The sequence below is a fragment of the Panthera pardus genome, unplaced genomic scaffold (genome assembly GCF_024362965.1).
Source record: "Panthera pardus isolate Hobbes unplaced genomic scaffold, ASM2436296v1 HiC_scaffold_2, whole genome shotgun sequence".
Taxonomy (NCBI): domain Eukaryota; kingdom Metazoa; phylum Chordata; class Mammalia; order Carnivora; family Felidae; genus Panthera; species Panthera pardus.
Genome location: NW_026526765.1, coordinates 27,721,014 through 27,743,258, shown reverse-complemented (window position 1 = coordinate 27,743,258; position 22,245 = coordinate 27,721,014). Strand labels below are relative to the sequence as shown.

The 22,245-nt window shown below is 40.3% G+C and overlaps 1 protein-coding gene across 2 annotated transcripts in view; it reads right to left on the bottom strand.

Annotated features, from left to right (window-relative positions):
- Positions 1–3,171: 3,171 nt before the first annotated feature.
- Positions 3,172–22,245, bottom strand: part of DNAJC21 (DnaJ heat shock protein family (Hsp40) member C21) — a 33,033-nt gene continuing 13,959 nt past the window's right edge. Inside the window, exons 7-13 of one of the 2 annotated variants that reach the window (XR_008423681.1) lie at positions 21,087–21,174; positions 17,819–17,977; positions 17,348–17,390; positions 13,506–13,678; positions 7,769–7,844; positions 6,868–7,263; positions 3,172–3,778 (exon numbers count right to left, since the gene is read on the bottom strand). Coding sequence is in view for 1 of the 2 variants with exons in the window: in XM_053906920.1 (XP_053762895.1) it covers positions 7,099–7,263; positions 7,769–7,844; positions 13,506–13,678; positions 17,348–17,390; positions 17,819–17,977; positions 21,087–21,174 (704 nt within the window). In the remaining variant the exon portion in view is untranslated. Of the gene's footprint in view, positions 3,779–6,780; positions 7,264–7,768; positions 7,845–13,505; positions 13,679–17,347; positions 17,391–17,818; positions 17,978–21,086; positions 21,175–22,245 lie in introns of those variants that run through there. The other variant, XM_053906920.1, reaches the window with a different exon arrangement.

The window sequence follows — 22,245 nt, the reverse complement described above, 5'->3', positions numbered from 1 at the left end:
CAATTTTCAACTCTTCCGGCTCAGTTTATGTTGAAGATGTATTGTGACAGTTTTAGGGTTTGACCTTGCCATATTGACGAAAGTTATTCATTCTCTCATGCACTATGAGTAGAATATAGGCAGATTCAATTTTTGGAGAAGGCAGTCGGGCAGTGCTGATCAATGCTTTAAATGGGTAATCCCTTGGGGCACCTGGGTGGCTCAGTCAGTTAAGCCTCCGACTGTGGCTCCGGTCATGATCTTGCCCTCTGTGAGTTCGAGCCCTGTTTTGGGCTCTGTGCTGACTGCTCAAAGCCTGGAGCCTGCTTCCAATCCTGTCTGCCTTGGTCTCTGCCCCTCCCTTACTCGTACTCTTTCTTTCTCTCTCAAAAATAAACATTAAAAAAAAAAATTAAAACCTAAATGATCAATTATATCAACCATATATAATCATATATCATTCAGTCTTGAAAGTGATAAGGATATATAATAGTTGACATAGAGCATGTGCACAAGCAGAAGGGAAGTTATAAAACAGTATCTAGGGGACAAGTTCAGTTGGTTTATTTTTCCTAAGTATCTCTACGTGCTTAGAAATAGTCTTGGGAGGATATATTACAATGTTGGTATGTGTGGGACCTCAGGGGACATTTGTCTTCCTTTTCGTATTCTGGACCTTCCGCAAACAGCATTTCATAATTCTGTTGTTCAAACACACAAGTTTCAAACAAACACAGAGTCAATGTTTGAGAAACCGTTGCTCCTTACTGAAAACTGAAGGTCAAGCTCCACAACAGAAATAGGCCAAATCGGCCCTGACAGTCTTGGCCGCAACATGAACGCAGGACTAAGACACTCAGCAAGTGCTTCCCACCTGCTCCCAGCACATCGGAACAGAAGGATCGTTTCGGGAATGAAGGACAAACAGAGATGTCCTCCACACTAGGTTGCTGGGAAACAGAGCTTTGGAGTGAGCCCGGAGTGGGGACGGGTGGAGTGGTGCCAGCTTGCTCTGGCCTTCTCTGGAAGTGCAGGTAGAGAGGCCCAGCCCAGGCCCCCGCTGTCACTTAGGGTCGCTCCCGCGCCCCGCCACAGGCATCCTCCTCTGGCACTTCTGACAAGCAACTCTGTTGGAAATTCTGGTTCAGGACACGCCGAGAATATGGTTACCTTTGGATTCACAAAACTAGGAGTTCTTATTAAATTTGAATAGAGGTACCTGAAGAGAGGGGAGCCTGGGTGGCTCAGTCAGTTAAGCGTCAGACTTTGGCTCAGGTCAAGATCTCGCGGTCCGTGAGTTTGAGCCCTGTATCGGGTCCTGTGCTGATAGCTCAGAGCCTGGAGCCTGCTTCGGATTCTGTCTTCCTCTCTGTCTACCCCTCTCCTGTTCATGCTCTATCTCTGTCTCTCAAAAATAAATTAAAAAATGTTAAAAAAAAAAAAAAAAAAAGCCCCTGAAGAGATGTATAGATACCATGTCACCCAAATGCTAAGAGGATCTTTCCAATTTTAGAAATCGTTAGAAGCTTTCTCTAAGTGACATCCAAATGATTTGTAGTGCAAAGGATAATTTGAGCCTTTTCTATTTTCAGAAGGCACCCTGTATCTGAAAGGACATTCATGATGTTGGGGCCCTGAGTGGCTTTAATGGCAAAGTAATTATCTGTATACAAATGTGCTGAGCCTTCCAACGTAATTAAATCACTGATCCTCAGGACAGTTTCCACTGATGTCACACAACAGCACTGAAATAGCAAATTGTCAGCTTCAGCCTGTACAGATTTTTTCCCCATTAGGCCAGAAAGTTTTAACATATACAGTAGTACTTTTCTTTTTTAATACACTAGAGGATCGATATAATCATGGACTTCTCTCCACATTACCACTTCATTGTTTGGATTATTCCAGAAATTAAAGACAACAGTTAACGCAAGAAAACGATTTTTTTAATGTTTATTTACTTGGGGGAGGGGGGCAGAGAGAGAGGGAGACAGAGAATCCAAAGCAGGCTCTCTGCTGACAGCAGAAAGCCCAATGTGGGGCTTGAGCTCACGAACCATGAGATCATGACCTGAGCCAAAGTCAGATGCTTAACTGACTGAGCCACCCAGGTGACGCTAAAGCAAGAAAACTTAAAGCAGAAGAGGTCATTGGAAAGAAGTAATGGTTAGCAGATACTGAATGCCTAGGATGTGCAAGCGTGGTGCTCACCCCTAAAGCTTTAACCTTTGTAGTTCTGCAAGGTTGGTCTCATCTCTAGTTTACGGATTAAAAAAAAAAAAAAAAAAAGCCTTAAAGTGTTTGAATAGTCAACTTGCCCAAGGTCATCTAGTTAATGCTGGCATTGGAATTTGATCTAAGCCCTTCCAGAGTTAAGAGCCCATGTCCTGGCCACTGTTGAAGTCATACCTCTCATTTAGGTGACCGTGCACATGCCGAATCAGTCAGGGCTTGAGTCACCTGTGACCCAAAGCCCCAAACAACAGAGGCTTCTGTAACGTGGGAGATTTCTCTGGGGTGCAGAGGTAGGTAGTCTGGGGCTTGGAGAGTCCCTCTGAGGCGTCAAGCTCCTGTGCTTTAGTTGCTCTGCCCCGGAAGGACTCATGGTCCCAGACTGGGCTTAGAGCTCCGGCTGCTACCTCTTCCTGTAAGCCCGCAAGAGGAAGGAATAAAGACATCCCACGCCTTGAAGGGCACGTCCCAAGAGTTGCTCAAATCACTGGCCAGAACTTACTGATATCTAGCTGTTGGGAGGCTGGGAAGATGATCGTTATGTGCTGGGTGGCTTTGTGCCAACAAGATATCAGAGTTTGAGGGAAGAAGGGGACTGAGAGGCTGTAAAAGCCTCTTCCACCATGTGCTTACAAAACATGCCAGGAGTAAAATGGAGATCTTAAACCCTTCCTCTCCCCTTTCGTGAGGGTGTATTTTCTGCTGGCCAGAAGGGAAACATTAACTCAGAGTTCTGTTTGAAGTATTTCATGAAAATCGGCTTAACCCTCACTACCCACCATCCAGAAATAACAAATGCTAATATTTTCCTCCAGATCTGAGGAAAAAAAAGGACTCAGATGAGGTCCCTCCTGCTGCCGCACCGATTCCGTTACTCTCCCTTCTTTCCTGGAGGCGATTACTTTTCTCATCAGTGCTTCCCAGCGAGGTTTCTCTACTTTCTCTTCATAGACAACAACAGTATTTTTAAAAACTTTATAAATGGCATACGTTTCATCTTCTGATTGGCTTATTCTCACCCAACATTTTTTCAACAGCTATCCACTGATATTACAGATCAAGTTCCCTCATTTTAACTGCTCAATTGTTTGCCCACTTATAAATAGGCCTCAGTTGTCTTGTTCATGGACATACCCATTGTCTCGTTCATGGATATTTAAGTATTTTAAAACAATTTAGCTGTGAGCGTCCATGTAGTAATAATGTGTCCTGTACACACACGCAAGGGTCCCTGAGTACTGCTCCTCAAGCTTCAAGGAGGGTAGGAATCCCCTGAGAAATCTTGCTAACAACAGATGGTCACACGGCAAGTCCCGGGCGGAACCTGAGAGCTGCACTCCAGAGAGAGTTCCCAGGTGAAGTCCACACTGCAGCTCTGTGGACTCTGAGAAGGGAGACTCTAGTTATGTGCCCAGGGTCACAGAGCCAAGGGTCACAGGCTATCCATATCTTCAACTTTCACAGACATCATCGAACTGAATCAATTTTACTTCAGAAGAAATCAATTTTCATTTCTTCATCCTAACATTCAATCTTGATCTTGTGAGACTTTTTGCCTTCTGCCGGTCTGAAAGCATGAAACAAAAATTAAGTCATAGTCCCCTGGTTATCAGTAACGATGATCATCTTTTCATATTTTTAAACTATTCAAGTTTTTTCTGTTCAAATTTTTATTCACTTTTCTAATGTGGTCTCGGTGTCATGTGAGGACCCTGGGGATTCCAAACTGGCCCCCAAGGTCCTTCCTCTTCCAATTTCCGACCCATGTGAAGCTCCATTTTCTTCATATATTTTAACCAAACACAGAGCAACAGACCGACTGCAGAAGCCAATTTGAGAATCTGGCTATCTTTCATTAAGCTAGACAAAGAAGTTTTCAGAAATGTTAAGCCAATTCCTCTCATTAAACTTTGAAAGTTCTTTTTCATAACTGTGTAATTTCATAACCTGTACTATTTTTAATACTTTAAAAATTCTTCTATTTTAATTTCTAGGAGAGTAAGTATCAACAGATAGAACCTAAACACACACACACACACTCTGTGGAGTTCTCAGTTTTTAAGTGTGTGAAGAGGTCTTGAGACCAAAAAAGTTTGAGAACTGAGGTATTAATTAATACATGGTTGTCATTTGCTCACTGATTTGTAGGAGGGACTTTTTCATGTATTCTGGATACTAATCCTGTCACTTATACATATTGCAAACAACTTCTCCCAGTCTGAGACTTGTCTTTTTACTCGTGCTGCCTACCATCCTACAAAGAGCTTTTATTTTGATGCAGTTCTATTTTCCCATCGTGTACTTTTGCTAAGTAAGGATACTGCTCCTATTCTGAAACAGAAAAAGTCTCACTGGGCTTTCTAGAGAACCCCAGCTTTGGCGCCACTCAATGAATTACGGAGAGAATATGGGATCTGCCCTAACCCTCTCCTCACAGAACCCACATTCCATCCATCTTCCATACCTCAACTTATTTCAGTCAAGGTGATGGTTACCACTGACCTTTAATGAGATCAATGTAAGGTATGTGCTCGTGTATTTTAGACTATTCTGTTTTCCTTCAGACAAATGAAATAGAATGTCTATGATTCACCAAAAATAACCTTTTACCTTCAGCATAATACATGTTGCTGTTTTCCTCTTCAGAAGTAGATTAGTATATAGGAAGGACATTCCCAAAAAACTTAATACACATTTAATTCAACTAAATTTAACTAAAAAAGATTTAACGCATTTAAATTCAACATTCTATATAAAGCTTTTGTATTTAGAAAGCACTTTCATAATACTATCTTATCTGCCCTTTGTAATAATCCTGTAAGATAAAGGGAGACAATACTATGCTAAGAACTGTTAGAGATGAGGAGAAAGAAATTCGGAGAAGTTAAACAACTGGTCAGCATTACATGCACAGGACTACAAATGAGCTCTAACTTTTAATCACAGCTGATGAAGATCCCTTCAAAATCTGGTTGAGTTTTGCCAATCAGAATAAAAGTGACAAGTAAGCCCTACCAACCCTCACATGAAGCAGAAACTGAACACCTGCATGGTGGTTACAAGCGAAAGCAAGGGAAGTCTGAAGGGCATTTATAGGGCATTTCAAGAGGACTTCACATTTTTAGTGTACATGCAATCAGTATGTCCTCCTGCTCATCAATATTCCTATTCATAATTACAGCCAATCCACCTCGTTCTGTTAGAGGAGGGGGGCACGTTTTCAGATCAAGCCTGGGAGGAAGAGCCCTCTGACCTGGCTGCTATTCTCCCTGAAGGGACAAGAAAAGGACAAGAAACGTCAATTAGGAGAAGTTAGTGATAGAAGTTAGAAACAAAAAGGAAAAAAGATAAAGAGAATCTACTTATATCTCTAAATGAAGAAGGAAACAATTAAAAATTAAAATACAAATGCATATTTTCAAGTCAAGCACACAGAATGATTGAGCTCAATACTATCCCATGAGACTTTCAGGAAAGTCCTTGCCATCGGAGATTCAGGTTCTAGAGCTCATGCATAATTGAAGATTCCTTCATTTGAGGATTCAAGGACATAAGGAGAGAACTTTGCTCAACAGAAAGTATATATTTTAAGCTAGTGAGTTCAGAGTTACTCTCAAGGCCAACTAGAAGAACTGCCTACTTAATCCATCCTCATCCTAAAATCTGGCTCATCACTGGTCCATATACTTGACCACACTCACTTTCAATAATTCTCCAGATTTCCTTTGAGTCAATATTCATCTTTGCTATAGAATGCATGGCATAAATATCAGCCCTATGAAAAAACTTTTATTAAAAAGTGTCTTCCATTAAATGCTGAAAAAAACAAAATTAAAAACTTTTGAAAATAGTGAAAAAACAAACCCCAAGGCAGAATATTCTTTTTTAAAAAGTCGGTATAAAATCTGAACCATCCACCACCTTGATCCATAATGCTTTATGGCTGTCACTGTGTCAAAGAAGGAAGCAACATCTTCATTAATTTGCTTCCACCTCCACAATTTACATTTATTTATTTTTGAGAGACAGAGACAGAGACAGAGCGTGAGTAAGGGAGAGGCAGAGACAGAGAGAGACAGAATCAGAAGCAGGCTCCAGGCTCTGAGCTGTCAGCACAGAGCCCGACACAGGGCTCGAACTCAAGAACCGTGAGATCATGACCTGAGCCGAAGTCGGACGCTTAACCGACTGAGCCACCCAGGCACCCCACCTCCACGATTTAAATCAGAGCAAAACACCAAAGATCTACCTTACTGATAATTACCTATAAAATCTCAAAATCAACAGTGACACCTTGAAGAGGTATTAGTCTTGAAATATAACTATGTATGCTCAATTTGTTTCTACCTATCACTGTCCTTGAAGAAAAAAATACAGTAATCAACAATAGTTTAGAAATAATTTGAAAGTCAGAACTGGAGTCATGTTATCAAGTGGGAAAAAAAAAACTCTACGATGATTTTAAAACAATCTGTCTTTGACAGATCATGAAGTATAACAATACAAAAGCACTGAATCATGTGAAAATACTATGTGAATTCCACAAAACAAAACAGAAAGGAGCATCTGTATGTGTTAAAATAATTTAATTCTCCCTGTACATTTCTGTTCACATGAGCCAAGAGAAATCAAGAATGCATACTTTACAATATTTACCTGTTTTGAGACATTCAAGTCAATTCAGATGGCAAAGTAGAATTCAACCATTAATGAAATGTTTAAAAATATATATATTAAACGAAAAAATGTTTTTACAAGATAAAAAATAATCTTCCACAATGCAATAAATTGCAGATCACTGAAATTTTAACTGTTTAGATGATTTCAGTTCAGTTTTTGGTTTTAAAATCTAGAAACAATCAAAAAGAAAAAGTGTTGACAGAATTTCTATCTGTTTTTACGTTTCTCTTTCTTGCTTCGACTACTTGTTACACTGTTTAAAGAACATGATGAAGGTGCTCTCGCATGACCTGTGGCCTTCAGATGGTCAAAAAGTTTATTCCGGGATGGAAATTCACTATGGCAGGTTGTACAGCTGATAAGAACATCACTCTGAAGAGAGAAAAAAATACATCAATTAAAGTGTTATTACCTGAGTGCAGTGATTTATGTTTTCACGCTGAGATTAAATATCAAATAATTCAAAATAAAGAACTTTTATCAAAATGACAGCCACCAAGACAGGCTTCCAAAGAGGCAGCTGTTCTTAGAAGTTAAGTCCCATCAGCCAGCACCATCAACTTTAAAGAGTCCTGAGACGTTCAATAGCATGTACCATATGGACCAGATCAAGGTTTTAGATTTCAAGTAATGGAAAACAGAACAGTAACTGTTTTAGTACAGTTTGGTATTTCCAATGTGCTTTTTAAAGAAAAACAATGACACACCTATCTATACATTCTACATCCACCAAGAAAAACTGTTGATGGATCCACACCTATATATACAGTAGGTGCAGAACGGTTCACCAAATACTTATGTCTTTAGAATCAGAATTAAGAATTTAGATTACTTAAACAAGGTCTACTGAAAACATGTCAATATGACTTTGACCTACCACTGCCTGTTGTTCAGCAGGTACTTTGACAGATTTCTTCATATCTTTGGCTTTCTTTCCTTTGGGTTTAGGAGCACTGGAAAATAAATTAAAGAATTCTGTATAATCCAATAATAACGTATCCCTTTTTTTTTTTTTTAACGTTTATTTATTTTTGAGACAGAGAGAGAGAGCATGAACGGGGGAAGGTCAGAGAGAGAGAGGGAGACACAGAATCTGAAACAGGCTCCAGGCTCTGAGCTGTCAGCACACAGCCTGACGTGGGGCTCGAACTCACAGACTGTGAGATCATGACCTGAGCCGAAGGCGGACGCTCAACCGACTGAGCCACCCAGGTGCCCGAATAACGTATCCCTAATTGCTACCTTGCTCCCAAGAAGATTCAAAAGAGTGACATGCACTTTAAGGGCTAATTCACTAATTTTTATGGCCAACCTAATTAATTTTCACATCTCAAATGAACTGCTTTAAAGAGCAAATTTAGAGATCACATGTGATGTCAAATTTGAGGAGGGAGTTAAGATGGTAGAGTAGTATGTAGATCCTGAGCTCGTCTCGTCTCCAAAAACAAAAAACTAGATCAGCAACAAACCATTTTGAACAACTAGGAAACTGATCTGAGGATTAACACAACAGTAACTTGAGCCACAGAATTAGGCAGGTATGCATTGCGGAGACATGAATTGGGGGAGAGAAAAGCCGTGGAGCATAGGGAGCCATTTCTGCAGAGAAAGGACAGAAAGGGGGAGAGTGTGGCACAGCAGTAGCATGCAATAAAAGCACTCCCCCGGAAGCAGCTGGAGATAAAGAGAAAGAGAGAGTGAGAACACTCGTAGAGGACTGAACAGGAAACCTGTTCCCCAAAATTACTGATGGGGAGAAAGAAGGGGGTTTCAATACCATTAGGATTCTATAAACAGTAGAGCACAGAGTCTGAAGATCTGGACCTCAGTACCTGGCAGTGGTCAGGTGAGGAAGCAGGGTGAATCCCCAGGAGCAGGCAGCAAGGTCTCAGGGGTCTCTGTCCCATACAGGGAGAAGTGGGTCCCCTGCTTAGAGAGCATTTGGTAGAGGGCATATGGCTTCCACACAGGCAAAGGTCCCAGCAGACCCCAGAAAGCAGCCATATTTGCTGGTATTGGGACAAAGATGCAGAGTACAGTGAAACCTGGTGCTTGCTGTGTCTTGTGATTTGCCACAACCTCTGAACTTCTGCTGCTGCGCCATCACATGAACGTTTTCTGGGACAAGCCAGCACCCGGCCATTCCTCAGCAAGACCTTCCCCCATAGCGTCGGAGTGGGTCTGAGCCATGGGGGTCTTTGAAGTGCAGGGTTTTGAAACACAACCCCATCTGAGATAAAACTCTGGAGGGAGGTGCTGTCTGGCAGGTGGACGGCTTGGACACGGACAGGGCAGAGGTGGGCTGTGGACAGAGGCCTGAGACAAAGAAGGGGTGCTTGATCATGGGTCAGTGAGAGTACAAAGTTCCTGCTCCAGAGACTAGGAGCTGGGTGAAGCCACTTTCACCTCTCCCATGCCATCCCATGTGTGCACATGCATGCACACCATACCAATCCACTCCAATAAGTTAAGTGGTGCCACATACCGGAGAATGGAGCCATTACACCAAGCCCTGCCCAACCACACTGCCCAAGCCATCCCCTAGAAGACCAGCAGAGGTCAAAACCACCTGCTTAGTGTACAGGCTATTAGAAGGTTTCATAGTTTCAGTTCTAGGGGAAACTGGATGGAACTTCATTCGGGTTTCATTTTGTTTGCTGGTTCATTTATTTGTTTTCTTTGCTTCTATTTTTGCTTAAATTCTGTTTTTTTTTCCTTTCTTTTCTTTCTCTTTCTTGGATACCAAAAGAGAAAATTTTATTTCAATTTTTTTTTACTTTATTTTCTTAAATTTATTATTCTATTTCATTTTCTTTACTTTATTATATTTTAATTTCCAAACTTTTTCTTACATTTTTTTTCCTTTCCCCTTTTTCCCTATTTTATCAAGCTTCTTTCAACATGCAGACCAAAACACACCTAAGGATCTAGCTTCCCTTTATTTTTCTTGTTTTTAAATTTTTCAATTTCAATGTTTTATTTTATTAATTTTTTTTCTTCTTCCAAAATGACAAGATGAAGGAATTCACCCCAAAAGGAAGAACAGGAAGAAACGACAGCCAGGGACTTAATGCATATAATAAGCAAGATGTCTGAACTAGAATTTAGAACCACGATAATAAGAATACTAGCTAAGGTTGAAAAACGCATAGAAGACACCAGAGAATCCCTTTCTGCGGAGATAAAAGAAATAAAATCTAGTCAGCCAGAATTTAAAATGTTATAATCAAAATGTTATAATCTTGAATGGATGCCACAATGGCAAGGATTGACGAAGCAGACCAGCTTCACCCAGAAGCTTCAAAGACCGTACTCAAAAGGAAAGCTACAGACCAATTTCCCTTATGAACATGGATGCAAAAATTCCCAAGACACTAGCAAACTGGATCCAACAATACATTAAAAGAATCATTCACCACAATCAAGTAGGATTTATTCTTGGGATGCAGGGCTGGTTCAATATCCCCAAATCAATGTGATACATCCCATCAAAAGAAAGGGTAAGAACCACCTGCGAATAACAGCCTCAATGGGGAAAAAATGAGAGCTTGCCCTCTAAGGTCAGGAACATGACAGGGATGTACGCTCTTGCCACTGTTGTTTAACATAGTGTTGGAAGTCCTGGCCTCAGCAATCAGACAACAAAGAAACAAAAGGCATCCAAATCAGTAAGGAGGAAGTCAAACTTTTAATTTACTCTTCACAGATGATATGATACTCTGTGTGAAACACTCAAAAGACTCCACCCACAAACTTCCAGAACTGATCCATGAATTCAGCAAAGTCACAAGATATAAAATCAATGTACAGAAATTGGTTGTGTTTCTATACACCAAGAATGAAGCAGCAGAAAGAGAAGTCAAGGAATTGATCCCATTTACAATTGCACCCAAAACCATAAAATACCTATGAATAAACCTAAACAAAGAGGTGAAAAATCCATACACTGAAAACAATAGAAATCTTATGAAAGAAATTGAAGACAACACAAAAATATGGAAAAACATTCCACACTCATGGAATGGAAGAAAAAGTACTGTTAAAATGTTGATACTACCCAAAGCAATCTACATATTCAATGCAATCCCAACCAAAATAACACCAGCATTCTTCACAGAGCTAGAACAATCCTAAAATTTGAATGGAACGAGAAAAGACCCTGAATAGCCAAAGCAATCCTGAAAAAAAAAAAAAAAACAAAGCAGGAGGTATCACAATTCCAGACTTCAAGCTGTATTACAAAGCTGTAATCATCAAGACAGCATGGTACTGGCACAAAAACAGACACATAGATCAATGGAACAGAATAGAGAACCCAGAAATGGACCCACAGATGTATGGCCAACCAATCTTCGACAAAGCAGGAAAGAAAATCCAATGGAAAAACGACAATCTCTTCGGCAAATGGTGTTGGGAAAACTGGACAGCGACGTGCAAAACAATGAACCTGGACCACTTACACCATACACAAAAATAAACTCAAAATGGATGAAAGAGCTATATGTACGACAGGAAGCCATCTATATCCTAGAGAAGAAACCAGGCAACAACCTCTTTGACCTTGGCCTCAGCAACTTCTTAACCGACTGAGCGACCCAGGCGCTCCAGCAACTTCTTACTCAACACGTCCCCAGAGGCAAGAGAAACAAAATCAAAAATGAACTACTGGGATCTCATCAAGCTTAAAAGCTTCTGCACAGCAAAAGAAAACAGCAAAACTAAAAGGCATCGATGGAATGGAAGAAGATTTTTGCAAATGACTTATCAGATAAAGGGTTAGGATCCAAAATCTATAAAGAACTTACCAAACTCAACACCCAAAAATCAAATAATTCAGTGAAGAAATGGGCAAAAGACATGAACAGACACTTTTCCAAAGAAGACATCCAGATGACTAACGGACACATGAAAAAATGCTCAACATCACTCATCATCAGGAAAATACAAATTAAAACCACAATGACATAGCACTTCACATTTGTTAAAATGGCTAACATTTAACAACTCAGGCAACAACAGATGTTGGTGAGGATGTGTAGAAAGAGGAACCCTTTTGCACTGCTGGTGGGAATCCAACCTGGTACAGCCACTCTGGAAACAGTGTGGAGGTTTCTCAAAAAATTAAAAACAGAACTACCCTACGACCCAGCAACTGCACTACTAGGTACTTATCCAAAGGATATAGGAGTGCTGATTCGAAGGGGCACATGTACCACAATGTTTATAGCAGCATTATTGACAACAGCCAAAGTACGGAAAGATCCCAAATGTCCATCAACTGATGAATAAAGATGTGGTGTATATACATATACAATGGAATACTACTTGGCAATCAAAAAAAAAAAAAAGGAAATCTTGCCATTGGCAGCAATGTGGATGGAATTAGTGTATGATGCTAAGCGAAATTAGTCAAAGACAAGCATCACATGATTTCATTCACATGTGGAATTTAAGAAACAAAACAGATGAACACAGGGGAAGGGAAGAGACAGATCATAAGAGACTTAAATGCAAAGAACTGAGGGTTGCTGGAGGGGTGTTGGGTGGGGAGATGGGTTAAATGGGTGAAGGGCATTAAGGAGGGCACGTGTTGGGATGAGCACTGGGTATTGTAAGTAAGTGATGAATCACTAAATTCTACTCTTGAAATCATTATTACACTATATGTTAAGTAACTTGGATTTAAATTTAAAAAATTAATTAAAAAAAAGATGTGAAAAGTTGACACAAACACTAACGAATTTACTTAAATCAGTTGAAACACAGCTGAAACACTTTACCGGTTTGTGTGGTTCCTCTCCTTCCTTTTCCTACAGCTACAGCCCTAGTCCAGGCCTCTGTCCTGTGTCCCTCACTGACGCCCCCTGAATTCCTAAACCCCCAAATGCACTCACCGCCCCTTCACTGGTGCTCTGGTGTTCAGCATTTGCAACTCAGGCTCCCACTTTACTGGGTCAATTGAACCCTTTCTCATGGTCCTAGACAGGGACCTGAGGCTACTTACTGTTCAGATCTTTCCTCAAGGAATAAGAAATTACTTCTCTGCTCTAGAGGAACAGAGGATGGAGAGAAGAAAGACAAGGCAGGAAGGGGAGGACAAGGTATGCTATCTCCCTTGAGAAGAACCTTCCTCCCTTGAGAAGAACCAGCCACTAAGACCTTGTGCAGCACCAAAATTCCAGGGCTCCTTCCAGCAGGAAGGCCCCAGGCTGCAGTATAAATCCTAATGACCTGCACTGTGGGGCCAGACTCAGGAGGACCACCGTGAGCATGAAGACACAGTCAGCAATGCTGCAGGCAAGCGGGGTGCGGCCTCATCAGGAGCCTTGTTCTCACTTGAGTGCCAAGTATTACAGATTCGGGACAAAATAAGACCTCAACAGGATGAAAACTGGATCAAAGCGACTTTCTGATTTGGGCCATATTGCTGAAATGTCCGTGAGCCCATTCCTCCAGTATCCTCTTTCCCACATGCTGCACCTGTCTGTCTGGGTAACGTGGAAGTCACGGATATACATGATCTACTTCGTAACTGCGGGCGGGATGTTATCTGATCTATGAGAAGGCATTCTTACTACCAACGTTAATTAGAAAACACCATCAACGTGACTTACTTTTTAGCTTCACTTTTAGGGTCATCACATCGTTCAACAGTCTCAGTGGCACTGATGTTTTCTTGGGGACTACATTCGAATTCTTTGGCATGGTCTTGATTTAAGTTGGTATCTTCTGACTCAACTTTTACTCCTTCTCCAGTTCCATTTTCATTGAAATTATCATCATAATTCTAGGTCGTAAAACATATATGCATTACAAAATAAATAATAATCCCAGCTTCTTATGTTGCCAAATAGTTATAATCAATTATAAGGTCCCGTACACTCTGGAGGAGTATATCTTCAGGAAATAAAAAGGAGAAACAGCTAGCAATTTAAAACATGAGGGGTGAAGGATGCTGGGGTTGCTCAGTCAGTTGAACGTCTGATTTGATTTCAGCTCAGGTCATGATCTCATGGTTCGTGGGATTGAACCGACGGTGCTGAGCCTGCCTGGGATTCTCTCTCTCTCCTTCTCTCTCTGCCCCTCCCCAGCTCGTGCTCTCTCAAAATAAATAAATAAACTTAAAAAAAAAAAACCAACACAAAAAACACAAATGGTCATTACAGCAATATTAAACTAGGAAAAAATTGGAAACAATCCATATGTTCATTAAGTGAATGGTTGAATATATGAAGGGAATGATGAAGCTCTTAAAAAATCACGTTTGCAAAGTTACCGATTCAATTTTGTAGAAAAATACAACCTGTTAGCAAAAATGTAAAAGAGAAAATTGTATATAATGTCTGGTTATAATTTAATTCAATAGTAAATAATATCTATAGGCAGAATTAGGGATATTTATCGTTTTCTGGTATCCAGATGATCTGCAATGAGCAACTATTACTTTTTTTTGAGAGAGACAGAGAGAGCAAGCAAGTGGGGAAAGGGCAAAGGAAGACAGAATACTAAGCAGGCTCCACACCCAGCAAAGCCCCATGTAGGGCTTGATCTCATGACTGTGAGATCATGACCTGAGCCAAAATCAAGAGTCAGACACTTAACCGACTGAGCCACCCAGGTGCCCCAACTATTACTTTTATAGTTATAAAAGAAAGAAGAAAAAAAACAAAATAAGCATTATAAAAAAAGACAAAACTTGGCAAACATATCCTCACTAAGTGCAACCGTGCTTTGTTTTTTCCTTATTCTTGACTGATACAGAGAGAGAGAGAGTGCGCACAATCGCGGGAGAGGCAGAGAGAAAGAGAGGGAGAGAGAGAAAATCCCAAGCAGGCCCTGCACTGACAGCACAGTCCCATGTGGGGCTCCATGTCACAAACAGTGGGATCATGACCTGAGCTGAAATCAAGAGTCTGACGCTTAACTTGACTGAGCCACCCAGGCACCCCTGCTATTGTGTTTTTTTGTTGTTCTGGTTTGAGGCCACATTTTGCCACATTTGCTCTCCCCTATCCCTTCCTGTGGGTCTCTGAACACACACTTTCCCCCACCCCAGAACTATGAAAGTAAGTTGCAGGCAGATATCATGACACTTCACCACGTATCTTGTAAGAACAAAAACATGCTCCTACATTTCCACACTACCCTCTTCATACTGAAGACCTTAGCACTGATGGTATCTGCTACATAAGTCATATTCACAACCCAATAATGTCCTTTCCTTGTAAGCCCCAACAGGGGCTAGAGTCAAGGACCACATGTTGTGCTTAGTTGTCGTATCTCTTTAATCTCCTTTACTCTAGAACCAGAGCCCTCCTTTTTTCTTTTCTTTTCTTTTGGTCTTTCATGATGTTGACAATTGGATGGCTGCTTTGTTCCCACAGTTTGGCTTTGCCTGTTTCCTCATGATTAGACTCAGGTCACACATTTCTAGTAATAATATTACTACCAAAATGTCTACTAAGTGGAGTTCAAGATTTTTTTATCTTGTAGTTAATTTTGTCTTTAGAACGTGTCTCATGGAGGGTGTCAGAGTACTGTGTTCAAAAGTTACTTGGATTCCTCCTTTCTGCCAGCCAGGGCCATTTGTTCACATTCAATCTCAGTTTTCTGGGTTTTCTTTCACAATCTTGTTGGCTCATGCTGTTTTCTTTTTCTGACCATACAGAAAATTTTTCCAGTCTGACGCCTCCTGATTCTCTGTATTTGCTGCCTCCTGCTCTTCAATCTACCAGTTCATGTCTCTGTGCTACCCTCCCATCAGAAAGAACTGCGAAAACATCAGGAAAAATACTACATAAAACTAAGTCTGAACTGGGGCTTTCTTCCTGATAGAATGAGAAATCAACACGAGGTATTAGTATAAAGAAACACAGCTTTGGAGAGGAAAAATGGGGTAGTAAACAAAACATTTCCATTGGTAAGAATATAAAGATACGTGTGTCTATTACGGCAATCTATAGGACTTAGCCTTCATGATTCAAGACAAGGTAGGTTTGGCTTAGGTATAAATCCCTCTTGTTTTGTCCTTATTCTAGTAGTTTTGGCACACACAAAGGCCAGAGGAAGTGTTCTAATAACTGTAATCTTTGGGTGGAAGATGAGTCATTTTATGAAGGAACATACAACTTGCTATGTGGTTTTATAATTGAAGGAAAAGTTCCAAGTCACAAATTTTAACAGTGATTAATTCACATGTCACGTATCATTTTTGGAACATAAAACAAAAATTTTCAAACATATTACCATTTAAATAGATAAGCCAAATTAAAGTTTTGTTAACTAAGTTTTCTTAAAAATATTTTTAGCTTCTGGGGCGCCTGGGTGGCTCAGTTGGTTAAGCACTTGACTCTTGATTTGGGCTCAAGTCATGATCTCACAGTTATTGAGTTTAAGCCCCACATCGGGCTCTGCACTGCCAGTGCAGAGCCTTGGGATCCTCTCTCTGCCCCTCCCCCGCTAGCACTCATGCATGCTCTCTCTCTCTCTCAAAATAAATAAACATTTAAAAAATACGTATTAGAAAATATTTTCAGTTTTCAAAAAGAACTATAACGTTTAAAACCTAATATAAACTAATAGAATTAGATTATATTAAAATAGCATAGGAATCAATTCTATTCCCTTTAGACCCACCAAGTATCCTTAGTAAAATGGACAAGCCCTCTTTTTATACATCCCTAGGACTGTTACACATATGTAACAACATAATAACCTTTTATTTTAAAATATTTTTAAAATGTTTATCTGAAAGTGAGAGTGAGGAAGGGGCAGAGAGGGAGAAAGAGAATCCCAAGCAGGCTCCACTCTGTCAGCTCCAAGCCCAATGCAGGACTCAATCTCATGACCATGAGATTATGACGTGAGCCAAAATCAAGAGTCTGACACTTAACCGACTAAGCCACTCAGGTGCCACAATTTAAAAATATTCCTAAGAGAGATTGGATTTAGATGTCAGGTGTGAAATATTTAAATGATTTAAATTTCTGAATAGTATTAAGAAACATTTTTTCAAGAATCACAATCATTACACATGTCTAACCAAATATTCCTTTTACAAAATTCCACTTATGTTGTCAGAAAAAGAAACTTAGATATACAATAACCAAACCTCAGATTTTCACATATTTCTGGTTTTAATTGTTGTCCTCATCTAAAAACCCAGTCATCACACGTCCCAATATTTTTTAAATATGATCACTCAGCTAATTACTATTAGGGAATTAATTCCACTTGACAAATTTTAAAACACACTGACACAGAAATTAAGTAAATTAGCTACATGCATATTAATGGAGAAAAAGGGATGACAAAAGAAAATATTTTCAATTCCCTTCAAACCATTTTATAACCAACAAAATTATACTGAAAGTCCCTCTCCTTAAAGCAGACTCTACTGAGTAAACAAAAGCACTCTATCTTTAAATTTGATATTCAATAAAACTTTTCAACATACCTGTGCTGGTTTCTGTTTCTTTTTCTTCTGTTTTTTAGAAAGCCTGTGAACAAATACAAATCAAAACATCAAATACTTAACTCTGTGACTACCTGCTAAATGAAAAAAAAAAAAAAATACTACAACACTACTGATACAGAGAGAAGTAAAATACTAAAAGTATTTAATACTATAAGATATTAAAAAGAAAACATTCATATTATCATTTTAGAAAATTGTAACAGTGGTTCCACTGACAGTAATTAACATGTCAATTACCTAGGTATAAAACTGCTTTTAATGGTCAAAAAATTCTATACAAACTATTCTTGACATCATGCTTTACCCATTTCAATTTTGTAAGTTCCCTTAAGTAGAAAAACATGTGGAAAATATTAGCATAACAGAATAACTTCTTTCAGATAAGATAGCATTTAAGTGCAATCTCATCTCTAACATTATAAGTATGTTTAATAACATTTTTAGAAGTACTTTTGTTTTGGTGCATCTTCTAGATCGTCTTCAGAATTGGCATTCAACGGATTTTCATCAGTTTGAGGTCCTGAGAAATTTTCTTCCTCCTCCTCCAACTGTTGCTTTAACAAGGCAACCATTTCCCGATGCTTCTTTGATTTTTCATGATTCCTCATCCTGAAATAACAATCTGTTGTAAGTAACTGCAAGAGAAGTCACATGTGCCCAAACATGTGGCTGAATACGTACAACCATGTTAAAATTTATTTTTCCAAGTAAGCAAACTATTGGTGATACCAGAGAGAGAACCAGAAAGACCGTGTCAGGACCTGTCAGGCAGTGGTTGTTTTTCCCTGTATCCAGTATTTCCCCTCCAGCTGTCCTTCCATCTACAGATTTTCTTCAAAAAAAAATTTTTTTTTGGGGGGGGGGGGTCAAATTCTATTATTTTAATTTTCCAGTCCTTAAGATTCAAGTCTTCTCCACCATTTCCTCCTAATCACCGAGTATCTGCCAAGCGCTGACACGTTCCAGAGTGTGCTGTGGGCTTCGAGAGATCCTGGGAAATTATAGGACGACATTCAACTTAAAAAGGAAGGCCCCTTGGGTTATGACGTGAAGGCTTGAAGTACAAGAGTAGTTCACCTCCTTTTGCTTTTATCAGTAACTGTCTTTCACCTCCTCCAGAGGGCTCTCCCTCCTCACTCCTACCATCCTAAGTGTGAATTCACACACACCTGTCCTCCTCTGCCTAAAACTCCACGAGCCGCGTCTCTTTCAGTGCATCTGTGGACCACTAAGTAACACTTCACAAAACTGAGTTGACAACACTGAAGTACCGAGTTGTTAGATGAACAAGAAAAGTGGGAAACTATGTCACTATCAACTTCATCTCATTTGTTCAGAGTTGTGGTTTTCTAGTTTGAGTTGCTACTCTTCCTCTCCACTAAAATTTTCCTTCAGACCATGTTTCCTTGGAGAAGTTGGACCATCTTGTACCAGAAGGTAAGTGCTCAAAAGAACGCCCGGGATGTTCTTCAAGGAGCCACCTTGAAGGAACTCTCACTAACCATATCTGGAAAAGTTTGAGCATGAAAAGTACAGTAATAAATTATAAAACATTGAAAAAAATTCACAAATTCATACTGATAATAGACAGACAGAGGAAAGGCAAGGCTCTTATTTATAGCAGAAGACCAAATGAGGACTAATAATATAGCAGGAGCACTGGTACCAGAAAAGCCCCCTTTTGGGACCATTACGGTGGCAACTGGTACAAGGTACAATCATCAATGAATGCCAAATCTAGAAAATTGTGATGAGGAGCAATATATTTGCCTAACTTTAATCGGTTATTTTTGAGAGAGAGTGTGTGAGAGTGGGGGAGGGGCAGGAAGAGGGAGACAGAATCCCGAGCAGGCTCTTCAGTGTCTGCAGAGACCGACGCAGGCTCGAACTCATGAACCATGAGATCATGACTTTAGCTGAAGTCACTCAACCAAGTGAGCCACCCAGGTGCTCAGATACTTGCCTACTTTAAAGTATCTCAGATAAACATCCTATAAGGTAAAATCTATTGCAAGGGAAAAATACACTAACTCTACAGAGTAAAAATTAGACAATGCCTGGACTGGGTGATCAAAATCATTACCACAAGGAAGGTTAGACAGACATCATATGCCTCCAGAAAGGAAACCCTGAGAGCAACACAACATGTCTATGTGGTATTCCAGCTGGAGATACACAACTTGAAACTAATCATGAGGAGACAGACAAACTCAAAAGGATAACTACTCTAATAAAAAAATATTTTAAAGGGCCAGTATACTGGAGTAACAATGGCATAGACAAAGGAACTGGCCCAGATTAAACAAGACTAACTAAATAAATGCAACACATGATCCTAAACTGGATTCTGTGCTGAAGTAGAAAAGAAACTGTACAGGACACTAACACAGATCTACTGCTGAAAGTGGAGTACAGGCCAGTAAAGGAGAGGGAAGCAATATCAATGTTACAAACTTCCTGAAGTTGACAGCTGTACTGTGATCACGTAACAGAATATACTTATTCTTAAGGAACATATACTGAAGTACTGAAAGGTAAAAGAGCATTATGGATGTAATGGATGTAACCTGCTCTCAAATTAGTCAGGCAAAACCTGTGTGTGTAGAGTGGGGAAGGGAGGAGGGGGGAGAGAAAGGGAGAAAGGGAGGGAGGGAGGAAGAGAATCGTTAAAGCAAATGGGGCAAAATGTTAGCAACAGGTGAATTGGGTGCTCTGTATCTATTCTTGTGACTTGCCTGTAAGTTTGACATTATTTCCGAGTGAAAAATAACTTTTTAGGGTGGCTCAGTCAGTTATGCGTTCGATTCTTGATTTTGGCTCAGGTCATCATCTCACGGTTTGTGAGTTCGAGCCCCACGTCGGGCTCTGTGCTGACAGCACCCAGCCTACTTGGGATTCTCTCTCTCCCCCTCTCTCTGCCCCTTCCATGTGCTCGCTCTCACTCTCAAAATAAACTTAAAAAAATTATTTTAAAAAATCTGTTTAAAAAAATAATTTTCCAAATCTCCTCACTGCTGCTTTTGTCTTCTTGCTTGTTTCTAACTCTCCTGCCCTTGCCACTTCTCTCGCCACTCCACCATTTCTCCCTTCCCTCGGGGTTACACACCAACTCCCTTGATGACCCCACAGCACCACTGCCATCCTTTCGTCTCCTGTCTCCTTCACTGCGTGTGTTTTGTTTCTTTGTCCCTTGCTGCCTCTACTTTCATTTTCTGCCCTGGTCCCCCCCCTGCCCTTTATAATCGAATCCTTTCAAACATTTCTCTTTTCCTCGCTGTTCCCCAAAGGCAGAGTCCTTCCGCTTCAGCAGATATGGTCTAGGCAGGACACGTTCCTACGTTGGCAGCAATGGCCCGCACAGGAGCGTGAGGGCGGGAAGGGAGTCTGCCTGCAACAGCAGAGATTAGCTTTGGTCTAGATTAGCTTCTGGTTGTCCGTGTGACTATGCCTTCTTTGTCACAACAAGCAACATTTCTTTCTGGAGATGCATCGATGTTTTAAAAAGCAGCTATTACACAGGAATACTGGCATGCATGAGAATCAGTACAACACGCTTAACTGCTGGTACAGATCCTTCTTCCTCCTCTGTTAGACAGAAACCCCCCAAGAAGACATGGGAGGGCTGGTGTCCAACTGCTACAAGCACTTTCTCTTTAGGACTTTCAGAGTTACACTTCACCCTTAGAAGAAAAGGGGAGTTTAAAGATATTAAACGTACGCCTTTTCCGTCTTGAAAGATTTGTCACACGCTGGGCAGTAAAGGTCATCGTACAGCTCAGCATCCTCGACCTCATCACTGTCTCTACCTACAAGAGGGAAGCCGGCAGTAAGAATCCTGGCTGAGTAGAACACAGATCTAAAACATCTCTTTAGTAACAATCTAACATCACACACAAATTAGAAACTGCATTTCTGGAGACAAAACAAACAATGTTACTAGCATTTGATTATTATCTATCTATCTATCTATCTAACTGTCTATTTATTTATTTAGAGGGTGCAAGAGACGGTAGAGAGAGAGAATCCCACAAAAGGCAGGGGAGGGGTAAAGAAGGGGTGGGGGGGACAGAGAGAGGGAAGGAGGGAGGGGGGGGAGAGAGAGATTGGGAGGGAGGGAAAGAGAAAGAAGCAGAGCTCACCTGGGGCTCATGTTATTATTTTTTTTTAACCCAAAGCCGGGCACAAGCTCACCGGGCACAAGCTCACCCAAAGCGGAGCTCGAATTCACCAACCGTGAGATCATGACTCGAGTCGAGGTCAGATGCTTAACTACTGAGCCACCCAGGTGCCTAGGATTTGATTACCTTTTAAAAGCAGCCCTGAATTATAAGGGAAGGCTTCCAAATAAACCATTTTATCTTTCAAGTCCTTCTCACAAATACACTGAAAAGACTCAAAATCTTCTCAAAGTTCTCAGTATGAGCTAAGTTCAGAAAACCAAATGCCGCTTTCATGGTTTTACCACAAAGAAGTTTTTTCAACAAAGGTTTTTTAGTTTACTTCTTGAGCAAGATTTGATGCAAACACATTTATAATTGTAACCTACTCTTAACTGCTTCAATAAACTTAAGCTTGTAACACTCCATCATTATTTGACAGGCTGGTCATAAAATAGCATATTACATGTAAACTTTAGCACGTCCTTACACTCTGTTTTTTCATAAGCTTAGGGCTTTTTTACAACAAATAATTACTACCAATACAGTTCGCAAAATCTAAGCAACTAAAACACTGAGTTCAAAGTCTTTGAAAAATCTCATAATCTATCTTTATAAGGAATAAAACAAGTAAGTTGACTGCCACTGAGATCAATAAATGATCCCAAGGTACTCAAATGATCAATAAATGCAATGAGATCAATAAAGATCCCAAGGTAC